Source organism: Saccoglossus kowalevskii, chromosome 15 (assembly GCF_978046115.1).
Source record: "Saccoglossus kowalevskii chromosome 15, keSacKowa6.1, whole genome shotgun sequence".
In the NCBI taxonomy this organism is placed as follows: Eukaryota; Metazoa; Hemichordata; class Enteropneusta; family Harrimaniidae; genus Saccoglossus; species Saccoglossus kowalevskii.
In genome coordinates this window covers 20,524,402-20,544,723 of record NC_140655.1, presented here as the reverse complement: position 1 = coordinate 20,544,723, position 20,322 = coordinate 20,524,402, and the positions used below count along the sequence as shown (strand labels likewise).

The 20,322-nt window shown below is 39.6% G+C and overlaps 1 protein-coding gene across 1 annotated transcript; it reads left to right on the top strand.

Annotated features, from left to right (window-relative positions):
• The first annotated feature begins 1,065 nt into the window (after window positions 1-1,065).
• Window positions 1,066-18,099, top strand: LOC100373435 (uncharacterized). The gene is made up of 9 exons (XM_002738944.3): window positions 1,066-1,304; window positions 4,464-4,525; window positions 9,620-11,597; window positions 12,584-12,809; window positions 13,290-13,482; window positions 14,799-14,965; window positions 15,561-15,822; window positions 15,943-16,157; window positions 17,094-18,099. Exons 1-9 carry the CDS (start codon window positions 1,066-1,068, stop codon window positions 17,610-17,612), a joined length of 3,861 nt encoding a protein of 1,286 aa, XP_002738990.1. The 3' UTR covers window positions 17,613-18,099.
• Window positions 18,100-20,322: the final 2,223 nt, after the last annotated feature.

Sequence of the window (20,322 nt, the reverse complement as noted above, 5' to 3'; positions counted from 1 at the left end):
AAACGAGCAACATAACTGGCACGCTCTTTGCGTTCTACGCTAATATGTATTATGTAAGGCACTATACAAATTCAAATTTGCGTAATGAGAATTATGTGTGTGATTATGTTTGAGAAATAGGGTATGACATTTGTACACCATAGTAACCCATGGTTACAACCTCTTTTCTAACTAATAGCCTATTTGAACTACATTTAGTCAGCGTGTTTTACCAAAGAAACTATGCTAAATCGAAGCTCTGTCTAATATGATGGTTGTACGCATGATTTATTGTGTTGTGTTACGACGGAAAAAACGCTGCGATAGTCTAAAATCTTGAATAAACGTGTATAAGCTCTGAAATCCATGAATTAACGTGCATTTGTTATTTAATTAATTGTGCGCATCGACTGATATGTCCACGTGCATACTTTTGATATCGTTAATGAATAGCTAAATTATAACAACTGTAAGAAAAACAAGTTCTTTGCTTTTTCGTCGCCGCAACAGTACTCATACGTGTTTCTTGCGTGCAATGTCTGTTTCATTTTGTATTTGAGGGACAGCACTGTTTGAATGTTGAGAGTCAACGCAAGTTATGGTTCAATTACGACAAGTTGGTCGAATGCAACCGAGAAATTCAACGTGCAAATTGCTTTCCCGTACTTGGTACATTGGATTTGGTGCCAATTCAATCTTTTCTGTTTTTTTAATTATTAATGTTAAATGTATGAAATTATCAATGTGTAAGGTTTGAACAACTCACATAATGATACCAGTTCATCGTAATGACATTATGTGAAAGCCCGACTATAATCCCTTTTGTGTTCTCGGTTCTCGTTTGCAGTCTTGCGGAAAACGTTTATATAGTCCTAACGTAGCACTGTGTATATTACAACAAATAAAGGCCTCTCCTACGTCAGCAACTTGGCATGGTATTTTACTTATGACATACATGCCTGGATGTCCAGTAAAGCAAAGAACTATCGTAGATGAACATGTGCGTCGTCAGATATAGCGGATGGATAACGAACGGGAACTTCTCCCGTCAAACTACCCACACACGTAAACAATTAAATTAGAGACATGGGACAACGCCCCGCGGCTGGGGCTGAATGGAAGACACAGCTTTCGACAAGGGCTCGGGAGAATCTCCACCGAGCCCGCACTTCGGTTGACGTGATGTTGAAGGAGAAAGAACGACTCGGGCAAGAGAAACTGCGACAGGAGTTCGCCGCGAACGCTGATCGGGTAAAGCACGTGTACTCGAGGCAACGGGAGGAGTTCGGCGACGTATTTAAGCAGAATTGGAAGCTGTTAAGTAGGTAAGTTTGTTGTATATCACATGTGTTCGTCATATCAGGTACCTGTGTGTGCACGGTACAATACATTGTTATTTTTGTTACAAGACGATCGCATGTAATTTAGTTCGTGAGTGAAATACGGCATACATTTACATTACTGATGAGATTAGTTATAAATCTCTAGAGGAACGAGGCGGCTCTAACTTTTAATTACTTAACAATAGATTATGATAATTGCTCAATATCAGTTTGGCAACCTATATTAATTTTTTCCAACCGATTGTTTATATAATACGCGTTTCTCACACGGTTCTCTTAAATTTATTGCACACACATTAAAACCCTTGATTGGAATTGAACATTTCTCGCATTTTTGTACATGATATTCGATCGATTAAATTATTTGATGCTATATCTTCACCTAAACGACCCTTGGTACATTTTTTTATTGACTTGACATTGAAATTGTTCTTCAAAATAGTTGACCGTCCCATGCAGCTGCCTAACAGCACGTATCGAATGTAACACGCTGTTATTACATTTACATTTTCACTTCAAGTCACGTTTCTGGGCACTGAGAATTATTCTTTCAATTTTAGTGTCCTATATTTGACTGTTATTAGTACGGAAATCTAATTCGAGTATAACTAATTAAAGAGATACAAAACTACCAAAATACGCCTCATCTTATGTGACTTATGTTTTGTGTCAGTTTCAGGCCCTCTATCTTCGCACACTAACAAACGGAAACGGAAAAAAATACGTAAAAAAAGTAATACTGTCACAGCTATCACAATTTCTGTTAGGATCAAATGACGTGGTTAATCGTAACTATAGTTACTCAAGTTAGAAAATCCTAAATAATTATAAACGATAATATAATACAAATACAATCTCTGGTTACCATGGTAACCATTTGTTGCCATTCCTAAATAAATATAAACGATAATATAATAAAAATAATGTTTAATTTGGGAAAAACTCTATGGTTTCTATGGTAACCATTTGTTGCCATTTTTAAATCAATATAAACGAAAATACAATAAAAATAATGTTAAATTTGGGAAAACTTACCGGTTACTATGGTAACAATTTGTTGCCGCTTGGTGTCGGTTATGTTGCATATACTCAACATCAGAGTCAACGGTCAACGTGAACCTGCTTACAAGCCTGTGCCTGATTGGCTACCTAACCCTAACAGTCAGGCCAATCAGAGAGCAACTTGTTTTGTTTTTTCTGGACGCAAGTTCTGTATATGCTTCGACTCAAATGGTCTGTCATATGTCATATCGAATTTGTTTTCACAAATAACGGTGTTTATCTCATAGTTAGACAATGTTCATTCATCAGTATATATTATTAGACGCGGTAATTCCCAACGTCTTAATAATGTAAATTTTGTGGTTCATGGTATTTTGAACTCGATGTCGACTTTACGGGCGTGTTTTTTTCCGGAAATTGCAGCTTATAAATAAAATTATCATACCTTTTCTTGATAATGTTATCAGATGTTCTTAGAAAGAAAATGATGAAAGTTAGCTAATTGCTTCAATATTACCATGGTAATGAAGTCGAATTGTTTTAATTTTGTTTTGCTTTACTTCAAAAAAATGGATCAGAGAATTTAATGCAAGAAGTAATACAAATTTGAAAAATGTAATACACATCCTATTGTTTCTGTGTTTTCTTCTTGGTTTACCTCAATATTTAAATTCGTAGAATGCATATTTAAAAGGTGCATACACGTGACATGCGTATTATTTACCTCACATACTTATTTCTATTAGATTCTCCCATTATTTCCGGTTCAAATGGCCGCCGAGATCTCGTTGAGAACGAGAGAGACAGGAGCTTGGATTATGCACCAACTCCCGGTGTAGTGTTTCATTATCTCTCCAGTCCGTCATGCCTCCGCCATTTCAAATACAACGGAAACAGAGGCGCAATGGCAGAAGAGAATATAACTCTTTTTGAGTGGTCAAAAAAATCGCCCTCTCGTTTTTCAACGATATCTTGCATCTTGCGGCGGGGGAGTCGTCACCTGCGCATGCGTTAGACGGCCAGAGCGTGTCATTTTTACAAACAAGCGTCTACCCATGAACCTTTGCATTTTTAGCATGCGTTGTTATCGTGCGCCGGTGACGACCACTCCGCTTTAAGTTTACTCACATCGGCTATCACATTATCACTGAGATTTCCTTGACTTTTACAATACGGTTTTATATTACTCTGTTGTTCACAACAACCCGATCAAATATGGTCACCAAACTACTTTTGGCACGAAACCCATAAAAAGGTCTCCTCATATTTCAAAATTGCTTTCGGTTACATATGTCGAAAAAATCACATGTCGTGATGAGATGGGTACTTATTGTTGTCATTAATCATTACACAATTCTGACGAATGCTATTTAGTTTTGGTGAAATAACTCTTCAAAGTTTTTTCTTCAAAAATATATTTTATGTTGGGTAAAAATAAAATAAAATCGATTATGTGTGTTTAACACTAATAAAAACTATCGAAATCCTACATTGTGATAAACATTTCGCCTCTAGGAAGTCTAACGACATTAAATCAAACTATATCACACATATATGCGTCAGTTCCAACACTGAGAGTCACTTGTCTTTCCTTACTGATTTTTGTGCAAATTGCGAACAGAAGTACTGGCGCTGAATATATTATTGCCATAGTAACCATTTCTGTTAGTGAATGAATTGAACACAGGCAGTACATGGTTGGTAGCGACAATCATGAACTTGACGTTGACAAAACGTAGCAGTGAAGGATAGAAGTCAAGTGCACATAATGTTATGGGAATGGAGAGTGATTAACGTCACGGCGAAAACCGATAAAACTCAACCAGTTGCGACTGCCATTTATGTTTTCGACGTTTAACATATGTTTAGAGGTATCGGTGCACGGTTGTCACTGGCAACCAATTAAGTCGAGGACCATTAAATCCACCTGTGACAGTTCGACACCACCACGTGACGATATCAGGTAAAATATCGTGGCGATTTACGGGCCAGTAATGGTCGTCATATTGTGATAATTTATCCCGGTAGCCAAAAAACAAATATATATATATAATTCGCCGCGAATTCCAGATTTATTCATCAAATAATAAGAGGGTATATTATTTTATGACCAACCATATGAAATGTGTCTTTTCTCAGATTCCAGAAAAACAGTCTGAAATCTCAATCGATTGTCACACCACCAGATGAACCCACTAACTGTAAGTAACCTCACCAATCGTATTAATTCTCCTAACTTTGTAGTACTGATAGTTCCACGCGCAATACGATGACATGTTTTCCAGTTCAACCGACTTGTTCCGCTACGCTGACAAAAACCAAGCCGTGCAAAGCAAGTCTCCATTTACGTTTGACGCTTTAAAACGATATAAGGTGACGACACTGAATACCAGTCGCAGTTCCAACGTAATTTGTTGTCCTGGGTACCACGGTGTATATTTATTACCACCCGCCGTTTCGTGTTCTCCCAATATTTCAACTATTTCCAGTGACGATTATTGAGTAATGATTACTGCCATGTCGACCCAAGATGATATACTATATCCCGGGGGAATGTACGTCAAATGAGTGCTCTGACAGTCTTAATTAAAGGGAACGGCGTCGGGGCCTGGAGTGAAAAGTTCATTCTGTGTTTATCCATGAGTACTGACAACTACAGGCGTGTATGATTGGTATATCAGTGTAACGAACAATTCGTGAACGCATGACAAAATTTCATGTGTTTTTTTATGCATTTCGGCGAAAACGCATCGCCATTACTGTTTTTTAAATCTGTGTACTAAATATTCAAAATTCGAGTTGATCAACACCATTATTACACTTTTCCCGTGTGCCAGTACTTGTTTAATATTTTTATTTTAATCACAGTGCGTTGATTTTTGAACATTTTCGGTCAACTATTTTCTGAACATATGTGGTTCTACTTCAATTATGACATTCCTCCGTTCAATACCGCGTACTCACAGCCCCAGTATGCCGTACGCCGAGAGGTATGATATACCGACTGAACCCGTCAGTTTACATACTACCGGTTCAGTAACTCGATGAGCCCTCGGGAAATACACCCATAACACAGTGTTTTACGCGTGTTATTGATTTTGTGAAGTTGCCCTGAAGTATTGGATTCTTAATACTTGCACGCGACAGTAATTTGCGCAGACGGCGGTGGGCGAGGACAGAATTCTTGAGTCGATGATCTGCCTGTATAAGCCCATAGCATCTGTCGTGTCGTGCTGCGCAGCTATTTAATAAAAAAAAAGCGGGATTAAAGTCAGGTCGGCTCTCAACTTACAATATAGTTTGAACATTTCAGCACATGTCGTGTCTTATCCTCGGTTTAGAACAGATAAATCTCTTATTTAGGACCTGTGGTTTTATTGTTGTTGTCTTCGTTATCGTTGTCGTAGTTGTCAGAGTTTACGAATTTATGTTCCCTCAGCCTGACCACCAAACTCAACTTTCGCCACCTTTCACAAAATAAATCTGCATAACATTTTACATATTATTAATAGTCAATGGGCAGTTATATTTATTTAATCCATAATTATCCAATAAATAACGGAAACAAACATCAATGTGACGAATTTCACAAAACTTGTTGACACTTGCCACCGCAGACAAAATGTAAGTCGCTTTATAAAGTAGTTCCGCGGAAGTTTTGTCTCTTATTTTCAATAATGACAAAAAATCTTAAAAATTGTTTTTCGGATGGTATTTATTCAATCTAAAACTAATATTCAAATTAGAGGAAATTATACTCGTATATGAAATTATTGCGCCATGTGATATTATAATATGTACCACGATCTTTTTCACTTTAAAATCCGAATCGGGAACCTCGGCAGTGTGCCCATTTAGCAAGTTTTGTTTGAAGACTGATCAACAGTCAACTAGCTGAACTGTTATTTTGACTCAGGGTTCCTACAAAATCAGTCCAGGGCATACTGAACTTCAGTTTTGTCCTTTGTGCCGTTCATGTATTGTATACATCGCTTTAAAAAAAATAAAGACAATCTTTTCTCTGGAACATTCAATGCGAGCCTTAGAGACGATAAGGTCACGTAGTTAGGACCATTATATAAATATACAGCATATTTTTTGCTTACTCTGAATTTTTAATTCCATCGCCACTGTTTCTATTGATCAGTATTAGTTTCCATAAACATTTATTAAGTAATATGCATTTAATTACTGAATAATATTTTTATTTTATTTTCCGTCGGTCGTAGCATCACTCGGTGATAGCCGCGGTAATGATTATGCACAAAGCAAAGCAAATGTTCGATGATGTGACACTGTCGTTACGTCTGAACTCAACCCTTTGGCTTTCACATTACGTTTCTATTAGGTTGTTTCAGATATATTCGAAAATATAGGTTAAAATGTAGGCAATAATAATTATGGACCAATTATGGACAGTTGGTACAACCAAGGCCAACCGTCCCATCATACACGAACGGTTTACACACATTTGTCTGAGAAACGCGTACTATTCCAAATTTTCACTGCGATCATTTTCAAAACATTAATTTTTTTTTAGAAATGTCCGCACACACTACATTGTTTCCACCGAATCACAACGCTTCATAGTATATCCTGTGCCGGTCTAAAACTAGTAATATAAAAAAATATTATATGTTGAAAGGCAATAAATCGATAATAATTACAAAACAAGGTGGCTATAATCGTCATTTTAGTTTCAACTTATTAGTTTGGCACTGTTTTCTGTTTCATCAGACCGGCAGGATAAACTGCAGTGGTGTATCTTTTGTTTTGATTGTATTTCTGGACTTAATTAACCATAATTGACTAATGATCGTACAAATACCTATGGCTATATGCACTAAATATGATATTTCCTAACAGCCGGGCGCACTTGTGGCATTTAATAATTAAAAATTCTTGTTTTCTTTATTCGATCAGTCACTTCGTCCTACGCATCGTCAGGAAGTACCTATTAATTGTTATTCTGATTCACACCGCCGCGATTTACAAATTGAATTCTGTAGAAATCACCTCGCGGTGAAGTCGTATACAGGGGTTCAAATTTCCCCGAATGGGGTCTGTGCGTGATTTCAGACTATTGAAACAGACATTGAAAATTTCCACCACTGTTAATTTCAAACTGTTTGACTACAAGTGCTGCCAAACCTAGTTTTCAGTTGAACGTCAACGCGTTCGTAAACCTACAGTGAGTGGTGAATTGTGCCAAGTATCATTATTGTCGTTGTGGCATCAATTTTGGGATACACGCGCGGATTTAGTGGGAGGCGCGCTCCCTCCTTCAGCCCGCAAAAAAAAAAGTTGACAAATCAATTGACAAACCCAGCCCACCGGAGGACTACTTCTGCCACTTCCATAGGAGCTCGCTCCCTGCTTACCGAATTTCTGGATCCGCCAATGCCTATATACATCACATTTACTTGCAAAGAATAATAACACCTTTATGCAAATAGAATGGTTGAATTAGGAATATGGCTAGTGTACAAACGGGGTGAGTTTTATTGTTAAAGTGGTAAAGCGACTTTGCTCCACGTGTAAATAATAGCGCCTAATTTTCACATTTGTGTATACTTCTTTACATGGAGGTTTATCTATGGATAATCTATAACAGTTGATGTGAAACTGAAGTGCTCCCAGTGTGCTCTCACGCAACCGATGACGTCATATACCAACAATGGTTTTAGGGTTTCCAAAGGACGCTCGAAAATTCCCATGTCCTTTTTAATTCAGTTGCCCGGTCATACATTCCGATCCTCTGTTCAATTTCGATCGCGTGAAGAAACGTCGCTATGGACTACATCTAGGATAAAATGTTGGAAAATCTCCTTTGTGTGTGTTTCATTCTGTTTGAAAATTTCATAATAGGCAGTCAGAGAAGGGAATCTTGCATCTCACAGACCCTGGGTCCACAAAAGACCCAAATCCCGCCTTTTAAAACAGTCGGGATCAAATGACGAAAACGCGATATCGTCAAGGAACCATGCATGGACGACGCCATGTGATCCACAAGAGCGAAAGAAAATTGTACTTGAATGTGTGACGTATTTCTTTTATCTGATGACAGGTTATATCGTACACTACGAATAAGTTTTAGGTTTCGTTTCATGACCTTGTCTGTCGAGTCGCGACCGGCCAATTTTCAATGATGTTTTCTGATATTTTTTTTTTAAATTTTGACGCCCGTTTGAAGTCAGACAGTAAACGTTTAAACAAGAAATGCTTTGTGGTGAAGACGGTAAACTGAAGCAATGAACAGTTGTCGACATGATGAAGTCACCTGCGCATGCGTCAGATGGCCATAGCGTGTCGTTGCCTTTGCGTTTTTAACGCGTGTTGTTATCGTCGTTTGGGACTCAATTCGCGCGTGTGCGTAGACGACGACCCTCCTGCTTTAAATGCCGTGCTGCAAACGATTTTTATTTCTGTTTACTATATGTAAACTACGCCCTCTGTGGTTACGTTATACGAAGCCATATTGCGATCACGTACATGTACGCCGCCGTGTACACATCGTTATTGACCCGGACCAGCTCAAGAGGATATCGAATATCGCATATAGAAGTTTTTGAATAGGTTCACTCTCGGTGCCACAACAACTTGAGTAAACAGTACACAAAGACGAGAGAATACAAACAAATTAAATCAATTGCACGACAAACGCTCACAATATCCGATTCCAATAAAGAGTGGCGGGTCACGTCTTTGGTCGCCGACAGCAGTTTTCTATGGAATATTCCCGAATGCATGTAACTTCCCCGACGATAAAATGAAATATTATAACCATTCAACTAACAATGACTTAGATTTGTCCATTCGAAGGACCACTCTGTCTGAACAAAGAACTAAATCTTGGCTTCATCCGAGATATTTTACCGCCTGCTACATGGCTCAATGACTTTCGTTCAAGTTTATTATCATTATATTATTATTCGTAGTGCACGATTCGCTGTAGAAAATGAATTATCACAGATGTAACCCTACACGAAATATATGCTATTATAATAGAACATTTGGCGGGATTTTTTACAATAGACAAACACGATTGTGGACTAATTGCTGTATTTTTAGATGGAAATTCGATGCAACTTTGTTGAAATGCGATACGCTGCATTGGTGACCAACTCGACACGCGCGTCACAATCGTACCTACGGTTGTGTTTCCCACCATTTACTTAACGATGGTACTAGTCGGATGTACTGCGGGGTGTGTTCTTCAAATGAATGTTTTGCCGTCGTACGGTCGGGTTTCATACTGCAATAGTGACAGGTTGTATTTTAAATTTCTTCTGCAGGTCCTGACTACCTGTTGGTGACTCAGAAATCATCCCAAGGCTGTCGCTCTCGGAAACTTCGTATTACGCCCAATCTGAAAGTCATCGATATTTTGGAGGAAACTTTGGATTTATACTCGTTGCCATACCGTTGCCTTGACGACATACAACTTTCGAGTAGGAAATTGGATTTATGTTTGCACGTGGATTGCGATTCGTCGTCTATGCAGGATGTGTTCAGTGACCTGACAGTTATGCCTCGTACTGGGCGAAATCTGGTTGCACCCGAATTATACCTAACGAGACACAGAAAAACGGACTCAGGTGGATCTTCTCGTAGTGACTCCGGGTTTAATTCGGCTTCTGGACGCAGCAAAAAATCGAGTCGGTCGGGTAGCTCGCAGGTTAGTTTCGTTTCGTTGACTCGCGATAGAGCCGAGGCATTCTGTATTGAAGGGGATATGGAACGACTCGATAATCGGCATGAAAAGGCAGTGTCCGCTTACTGTCGGGCTTATTCGGAAGAGCCGAAGTACGCGATCGGGCATTTAAAAACCATTCCGAAAGAATCACTTGATATTACGATCAAATTATTGGAGGAATGGTGTCAGTTTACGGAAGAGGCCCAGGCGAAACGATCTCGCAATGGGGTGAACATAAACTGCGACCAAATATGCGAATTTCTGCTGGGCGCCGGACATGGAATAGCGCCTTCTAGCATCCCGGCAAATTCAACGCAAGTAGACATGTTATTCAAGGAGAAAAAATACAAAGACGTCATAGAAAGATGCAGCAGACTTTTGGATCAGTATCCACTAAAACCGACCAGGGTTTTATTACAGCGGGGATTGGCATATCTGTTACTAGGGAAACGAGAGAAACTGATGATTGCTGACTATTTAAAAGCTTATTTAGACGATACTCAGGAAACAGAACTTTACGTACGAAATTGCCAAAAAGAACATTTACCACGAATAATTGAACTTTTTCGCTCTTGTGCAACCGCGGAGCGCCCCCAGAAAGGTGGCGCGAAAGCTGTCGATCAATGGAGAAATCTGGTTATTGATTGTTTTCAATTTATTCTATTGTTTAAACCGACAGACACCAAAGCGTTACACGCTCTAGCAAATAATTTGAGAGAACGGAAAAATTACAATGAAGCGATAACGATGTTCTCGACTGCTTTACAGCGCGCTAGCGCAAAATCCAACACTTCCTCCAAGACGATAATCGAGCTACTGATTCTGCGCAGTGAGTGTTATCTGGGAATCGGTGACGGGGAGGTGGCTGTTAAAGACGTAATATTCGCGGTTGCCATGGATAAAGCAACAGCCAAATCGATGATTTTTAAACACTTGAAAAAGAACTCCCAGCGAGAAATCGTGGTTAGCGCTTTGGAAATGGCGGAAATTTGTATGAATACCCATAAAAGGGAAATTCGTGGGAACATCGCTTCCAATGGGATAAGACGGGATAAGCAGAAAACGTTGATAAAACAAGCCGTCCAGTATTATAAACTTATATTACTAATGGTGCCCAAACACAAACATGCAATGGCGTGCTGTGGGGAGTGTTTCTGTCTTCAGGGCAACCACTCGGAAGCAATCATGCTTTTCAGTTGCGTGCTCGAAATCGAAAATGTCTGCTCGACTCTCTGTGCACGTGGGATGTGCCATTTCCACGTGGGTGACCTCGCTGACGGCCTGGACGATTTTGCAAAGGCGGTGGAAAACTTTCCGGATAACGTTCAGGCTCTCTGTGGACGAGGGTATGCAAATTTGGTCACGAATGACCCGGATGGAGCTGTGAAAGACTACCTAAAGGCGATTGTTTTTAGTGTAATGGACAGCGTGAATTACGCGATTGAAATGCCCGTACCTCAACAACGGTCTTTGCAACATTATTTACAAATGGAAGTTAATAAACTTTTAGACCGAGTTGCCAAGAAAGTATCCCGGGACGAGGATGCGAAAGTCAAACTTAAAGCCGATACAATAAAGTAAGTTACGAACGAGGAGAATATGGCTCATTCGACGCACTTCATTTGTTGTGGGTGCGTAGGTTAACGGTAACTTCTAACACGGTAACCGTGGTTAAAGCAGGGGAGTCTTCACCTGCGCATGCGTCAGATGGCCATGGCGTGTCATTGTTTACAAACAAGCATGAGCCCATGAGCCTTTGCGTTTTTGCGTGCGTTGCTATGGTCGCTTGGGACTCAATTCCCGCGCGTGCGCAGGTGACGACCCCCACCCGCTTTAAGATAAGGATATTCTGATTTGTTGAGCAATTATTTATTACTCAAGTTTATTTAAAAGTGCGGATACAAAAATGGGGAAGTTTTTGAATTCTAAACTTCCTTTTGAATTATGCATTTTGACTATTATTTGAAGGGAAATCACAAAGCCAATGCTTCTATGGAAATCAGTTCGGGCACACTTTTGCTTATTGTTGTTTATTTGATATATCGTTCGCTCAACATCTTCGCTAGCCAAGGTTTAAGTTTATTCGGCCAAGCCTTTGAACAGACCTTGGCAGAACGACCATCAAATATGCGTATTCCAACAGCGCCCCCGTTAGTCCGTTGCGGCTAATCATTGTCTAATCAGTTTGCGCGTTACAGATCCTTCTTTGACGTTTCATTTTAAACAAAATGGCGGCGCCCATGAATCTAAATCACACAAAAAATACAAATGATTTTTAATTATTTGCTGTTCCATTTCCCTCACACTAAACTATATTTGTCCGCGACTTTATTTCCCTTTACTTTTTTGTTATCGTGCCTCAGTTTAAAGTGCGGTGTCGTGGCGCAATATTCGAAATTTGTGTAATCAATGTATTTCACACTTGTTGAATACATATCGATAAGGAAGCGGCGCGACAACAAGTCTTTTAAACACACACACAGACTCTATAAATTTCGTAAGCTCTTGCTTGAAAACATATTTCGAGATTATAATTTTCTGTTGTTGTTTTTTTAATTATCAGAATACTAGAAACCGCGCTGTGTATCGGTGAGTTCTTAAAATATTTAAACGTTGATGACGTCAGTATCTGTTTATTGATGGTCCAGGCATTGCGCTATCTGAATCGACATGACGATGCAGAGAGGGAACTATGTGAGTTCACTGATCGCCACCCTGACAATGAGGTTGCCATGGTACATTTGTCAACGTTCAGGATGAAACTCGGAAAGACAGACCAAGCTCTGAAGGTAAGACAGTGCTCTGACTGTAAACAATTGCTCATGTAAGGGCGTACGCGTAAGTACGACAGAGCCATCACACAATCGGGCATCATCAAGATGGATATGATGAAATTATGTTATGCGTGATCAGGGTACTTATGTGACGTGTTATCTTAGATCATGTTATTTGTGGGAGTAGAACAAGCCACCCAATGAAGGCCCCTTAGTTTTCCAAGCAAGGTAATTGACACCAGTAATTAATAAACAATGCTCGCTAGCTCAAGTATATTCGTACATGTCTGGACTTGCCCTACATTACCGGAAGTCACGGTAACGCACGCAGTTGGACCACACTCTATCTCTGGCACGCCCACCATGTGTAGCATGTCTCTCTTCCATTTTAAAACCCGCTACGTAAATCACGACATGATTCCTGTATCACGCAACCCAGATAACGACCGGACATTATTAACACACAATTCTATGACGATTCTCGTCTTTCCGCAGGATTACCTTGATGTACTTCGTCGGAAAGGAGCCAGCGGTCTATCCGCTGCTTTCGCGCAGATCAACTCTGCAGATCGTGTGGGTATTCAGGACGAGGCGCATATGCACGCCGTGCAGTTACTCAAAGAATCCAGATCCGCGGACTCCTTCAAAGATGCGATTGATTGTTTCACAGTTGCTATCGCCGCTGCGGGTAAGTGTGTTTTTCCTAGGGACGCACGTCAAAATATATGTCATTTGTCATTTGAATTTTTAATGTAATTTAGTTACGGGAAAGTCATTTGCATTCCCGAGGGGTTTACTCGCCCACTTCTCGGGCGAGGTGCTCTGCGACCAGTTAAAAAAAATGACCCAACTAAATCGACTAGTAGTTACTAATTGGTGCAAAGCGATTTGAAATTGAGGTACAACTTACTCAAAAACTCTGACTGACTGTTTTATTCCGAATATTTCATTAGCCATGATAGAAGTGAGCTGCAACAAAAGTACCTATATATACAGTAATTGCAAACACCGTCATGCAAATGCGATTAAAGGGTGGCGGTCATCGCGCAGCGCGTGTTCGAATTATATGTCAACAAACAATGTATTTTACACGCGTTGTATACGTCGCTATGAGTCTCATATCGAACAGGACGCGACGCGACGTCCACTGTCCTTTGAAGAGGCAATGCGGATACATTTTCACAATTTAAAATAATTTTGTTTGATATCACACCTTGATAATTATTGAAATAAAAATGTTATTAACAAACAAAGCAGTATTCTTCAGATGCAATATAGAAACGCTAGTTCGCATGCGCTCTGGATTTACCTATACGCACAGATAATTCGAAGCGCCAGTGATTTTACAATTCGTCTAACGAATACATGTTCAATGCTAAAACAACGCTTTTGTTTCACGAAAAAAACAACAACATAACGATGTCCTAAATATATTTACAATGCGTAGTACCAAATAAACACTTTTCCGTTCACTGCGAGATCCCGCGTTATGCGTGAAATCGAACGTAAAAACAAAGGTCATAGCGTCATAGTGGCGACAAACATCGTGTGGGATTCGACAAACGCGAAAGTATTTCGAGGGATATTACCATGCTTAATAATGTGCTGTACACATTTGATGATAGGCAATTTTGATGAAGTAAGGGTATTCAAACGCAATATTCTTCTGTCAAAAATCGGCCTTTCGATGTGAGCTACGAAATTTAAAAAAATCGAGTTCAAAATTAAATTTGAATTTTGCCGCGGCGGCATATGTTCGGCGCAAGTCTTTCATGCAATTCGCGAGAACTCGCAGTTAAACAGAAAATCACCTTTATAGGGCTTAGATCAACACCCCATATTTTTCGGTATGTCCAAACTTTATTATTTATTGGGAAAGAACACAATATGTTCTTCTGTCGTCATTTGCGTCGCCTCAAAAGTGTGCTTTACACGGATTTTAAATTTCGACAGCATTATAGGTGGAGACGGCTAACTTTCCTTTCCGTTTTTCACAATTTCCAGGTGTAAAATCTGCCAAATCTCTGCTGGCCAGGGCCGAGTGTTACGCCCATCTTGGGGACCAGATTGCTGCCATCGCCGATTTCACCACGGTTCTAAAATATGACCCGGATGTGCAGGAGGCCCTCTGTGGCAGGGCGTGTATGCAGTTGACATTGAATCACCAGCAGGTAAGGTGGTCACGTGATTAGTCTACTAGTATGTTGCTTCATTATGCATAAGTGACGTTGATTTGATTTCATGTTCTTACTTTTTACAATTATGAAAATTAACTATAGGCGCTTTTTGCTAATTTTTAACTGAGTCCCTATTTACAATATATTACGTGCACGCATCCCTCTGACTGGGGCGCCCGAGTCTTGAGACGCCATCGCCAGTTAGTAAAAAAACGTCACGGTGTTATGCAAGCTCGATCCTTGTAAAATGTGTGTGCGTTATGTGGTTGGTTAAAAGGTATACCCTATAAACATCGACAACTCCACACGGATACCTCGAATCAAAGTGAAGTACGATCCCATTGAAACAAATGTTAAAAACAAATTGAAAAATGGTTACTAGTTCTCTGTTTTTGTAGCATCATGACAGCCGTTACTATCACTTGCAGTGGTTAGCAATTTACAAGTATACGATTAATTATGCCATTCGTGGTTGTGTGCGATTAAACCCTGATAATCCCGACATATAATACTGCGGCGTCTCCTTTTTAAACTATTTACCAAGTGTGAAAACCGACTGTATAAACCTTACATGGATTTCTTTTGATAGGATACTGTAGTCGACTATTTGCATTCACTCTCCGTAAACTTTGAGTACACAAAGAAACACATCTCATCGTTGCCAGAGCAACCACGTCTTCTAGTTGTCTACTGGCTTCACCAACACGCCATGAACTTATTGTCGCAAAATGTGTCCCACCATGATGGTCAGCTGATGTCATACGCAAAGCTGATTGGTCAAATACTGGTTGCAATGGACGAGGATAATTCAACTTGGCACGGACTGTATGCTGACGCCCTTATTGTCGAAGGTGGGTTTATACTCCATATGTGACGTTCAAGTAGTGGCAACGATAACAAGACCCAATAATTTTCAAAAAAATTCTTGCGTGAATTTTAAACAATATTCATTTTACTTTATATTTCGCCAGGCGAATACGAAACAGCACTTGAGCACCTGAATAAAGTGACGGAGCTGACACCGGACGATTTGACAGCGGTGGCACGGTGTGCTTTGATTCACATCAAACTCGGTAACCTGGAGATGGCCGTACTTCAGCTAGGGAGACTAGCGGAAGACGATACGCAAGGACTTAATTTCGTAATGAAAGTTTTAGATCCAAACCAACAAGCCGAGCTAGCAAAGGTTTGTGGATACATAATTATGCACACATTAATTAGCATATCTTGCACGGGTTGTCACGTGACGTGAATACACGTTTTTTATTCGATGATTCTCCATTGTTTCAAATTATTGCTGACCGACACTGCAACCTAGAGTTTATTCCCATAAAGAGTACAACTTTGAAGCCAGTTTGAGCCGAATTCAAATTGTGTTCCACTGAGCATGTTACTGTGCATATATGCAATGCATTATGGGAAAATACCTAAATCATAATCACCCTGGAAATTCACTAATTCAATCAATTTTTTGAATTTTCACAATATTAGAATTCACATCAACACTAATATACGAATTTCATTCCACTACATGTCACCATATAAACCAGTGTGAACATTTTGACCATTTTCTATGATATTCGGGACTCTTGTTTCACGAAAACCCCTATAAATCCAACATGACATTATAGAAGTGTTAGGAAAGGATTTTATTCGTGGAATTTTTTTTTCAGGTATTTTCCATAACTTAATCTTGTGTGGGCATACAATGACTTTCTATTTATCTATATATCATTTTTCTAATAGTTGATAATGGTTATTAGGTTTTTATTTGTCCAACAAAACTTTCCAATTTGGCTTGTTTTATCGTCGTCACCTTAATATATAATTTTTATAAGTTTATGGTAAATTTGCCGAACTGGGAGTTTTAACAGATATAAATAAATAAGGAATGCATTTTTTCGTTTTTACTGTCTCCAGAAATCTTGTACTCACCCCTGTAAACTTTTTGTATGCTTCGCATGCCAAGTGGGACTCACATAGTGTTGTGTCATTATATTTTTTTGTCATGCCCGTAACATATTATAATTATTCAATATTTGTGATTTGTAAAGATCATGTGACCAAACAAATAACATATACATTCAGTAATCCTATATATATATATATATATATATTTCAGTTTGCTTCAGACCAAGCCGAAAAACTGACGAGGGGTAACGAGCACAACAAAGCGTTACATTTCTACAGCCTCGCTGTGCTGGCGAGCGACGGCAAACAAACAGACCTCTTCCGGAAACGCGGCAAGTGCCTGGCGCGCCTGGAGTTGTATGACCGCGCCGAAAGGGATCTGTCGACCGTATTAAAGCTGGAGAAGAGTAATCCGTTGGTCAGTGACTACTGCGCACGGGGACACGTGTATTTGTTGCACGACAAAGACCATCAAGGCTGCAACGATTACATCAGAGCACTGGATCTGAACTCCTCGTCCGCGCTGAGCATGGTTGCGTCAAAGCCAGGACGCAGCAACCTCGCTCGCGTGTTTTATAATTACGCGCAACACAACTTTGACAATAAAAAGTTTCCCGAGTCGCTAATGGTTTGTGATTTTGGACTGAGGATTGATGAGAAAAATGTTGATCTCAGAAAACTTAAATCCAAAGCCAACAAACAAATGGGCTCAGGATGTGTTCTCCAGTGACCAGGTACATTATTTATAAAACAATGAAACTTCAATGGAAATGTTATCAAAGCGTTACATTTGTCTGCCAAATGCATGCGTTTGTTGTATTCAAATGCTTTAATTGAAACAAATAGTAACTGGACGAATACAATGTTACACAGAAGCATGATAATCAAAATATTTACATGAAAACAAATAATTTAACACATCGTGCCTGTAGTTGGCGCTAGTTCTTGCCGGCAACACTGCCTAACCACGGTTTGACGTAAACCTCGACGTAACCATAGTAAATATATATTATTTGTGTCAATATTTACACTTGTGTTTTCCTATAAGTCTTGCCGAATACGACAGTTCATCTTGAGAATATTACGTTTTGAATGCTGATTTTTTTCTGGATCGGCAACATTTACTGATCATTTTCCTCGATATGTTATGCTATCGACAATAGTACATACATTGTATTTTTTTATTTTTGATCCGATAAAATAGTATTTCTCTAAAACCATTCATAGTATTCTATATACTAAATATTGTATGAATAACTCCAGTCAGGCTCAGCTACTATTTTGTTGTGATAATCAAAGTTTTATTTCAAAGATCGCACCGGAATTATGAACCATTTATGGGAGAGTAATCTGTGTGTGCGCAACCACGGAATAATTTTTATGTGCGGGCCTGACATTCTTTGATTTGTTTGTGCGTTTAGTGCTACTCCACTTAAAGCGGGGGAGTCGTCACCTGCGCATGCTTCAGATGGCCATTGTTTACAAACAAGCGTTTACCTATGAGCCTTTGCGTTTTTAGCGTGTGTTGTTATCGTCGCTTGGAACTCAATTCCCGCGCGTGCGCAGGAGACGACCCTCCCGCTTTAATCAACACCAGGTAAAAACTACAATTATTGTTGTGATATCAGTACGAATCGAACGGTTTAAATACATATAATACCAGTGACATCATAGTACTAGTATATCACGATTATCAAGTTACCAGCATGTAATATAAACGTTCTTATTTATACACTTTTATTTGTACACCTTTTAGTGTAATTTTCAACGAAGCTGACATAAATGCATAGAAAATAAATAAGTTTACATCAAAATAAAAATAGTTCACAGGGGTATAATTTTAATACAAATAACATTCAAAATGGGAATGCAATTTTAAAGCCGGGGAGTCGTCACCTACTCATGCGTCAGAGGGCCACAGCGTGTTGTTGTTCACAAACAGGCGTCTACACATGAACCTTCGCGTTTTTTGCGTGCGTTGTTATCGGCGTTTGGGACTCAATTATCGCACATGCGCAGGTGACAACCCCTCCGCTTTAATGAAAACCGAACTTCATTTTTCACTTCTATGCATATTCATGAAACGCGCAGTATCCATGCACAAATCTGGGCTTATTTGCGTGCATTAAATTGAGTCAGTCCGAAGAACTGGAACAGATAATAATTATTCCGTACAACCAACTGCGATTTGATTCAACCATAAAATTGGCGGCACAACACATTCCTCTGGGATAATCAATACTTCCAACACATCGTTGAAGCGTTGCTGTTAATTGAATTTCAACCCATTTTAAAGGGCGGCAGTCCTCGCACCGCGTCCTGTTCGATATGGGACTCATAGCGACGTACACAACGCGTGTAAAATACATTGTTTATTTACATGAAATTCGAACACGCGCTGCGCGAAGACCACCGCGCTTTAATGTTGTATAATTAAATTGCATTCCTATCAGTCCTATATAGGACATTTCAAATCGCAAATTCGTGAAATGATAGCTGCTGATATCACCATAAGTTGGTGTATCCCACTCCCGGGATCTCGCTACACGGCGTACGAATTATTATTTAAAGTGTGTGACTAGGCTGACATTCTGTCGGAGATTATTTTATTTAGTATATAATTTACTAATTTCGGTTTCAAATACCCCAGGAAAGTGTTCTATGTTCTTCGTGTAATTAGGTGCTCGTATGCAAGGGATTTTTCCACGCAAAAACGCCGAATTCAGCCGAATTGTGTTATCGGTTGGCTTAATATAACTCCAACGGATCGCATTTTTGTGAAAGATTGGTATCTTTGTCCTGATTTGTAGGAATCTGAAAAACGCGTTTCACAACTTGTCTCTTATTTAGTTTTATGCTGCATTCAAGATGGCGGCCCCCTTATAGTAAATATTATATTTATTTTATTATCACGTGTGCGCCAGCTGACTGTGTGTTCAATGGACGCACCAGTCTGAAAAGCGAGCGGGTTAGCCAGTACCTAACCTAACATAGTGGGCGATAGTTATTGCGCCCTCGTCGACGGATTCAGTCTGATACAAACTGAACATGTCAGGCGAGTCAGTTCCCTGACCTTGTATAGGGAACTGTGGCGGATCAAGCGGGGCACAGGGGGCCCGCGCCCTTTCTAAACCCGTGGTTACTCATATTCAATAATACAATGACGTCATTGTATAGGTGCCCCCTCTATAAACTGAAAATCCTACATGTGCCCCTTGGGCTGTACTTGGGGCATTTGTTGAGGAAGTTGTATGCACGGTTCTAGAATCAGTTAAATATACTATTCCCTTCACTGTATGACCATGGAACTATAAACCCTTTATAGTTCCATGGTATGACCAAGTATAGTGTTATAAATGTCAATACTTGTTTAGATCATTATATGCCTAGGTACAATGCTAGTACTATCTCATTACTCATTCAGATATCACACACTATGG

Coding starts and splice junctions, on each gene's coding strand:
- LOC100373435 (XM_002738944.3), top strand. CDS start 1,066: ATGGGACAACGCCCCGCGGCTGGGGCTGAATGGAAGACACAGCTTTCG. Junction 1,305..4,463: donor AATTGGAAGCTGTTAAGTAG/GTAAGTTTGTTG, acceptor GTCTTTTCTCAG/ATTCCAGAAAAACAGTCTGA. Junction 14,966..15,560: donor TGACATTGAATCACCAGCAG/GTAAGGTGGTCA, acceptor TTCTTTTGATAG/GATACTGTAGTCGACTATTT.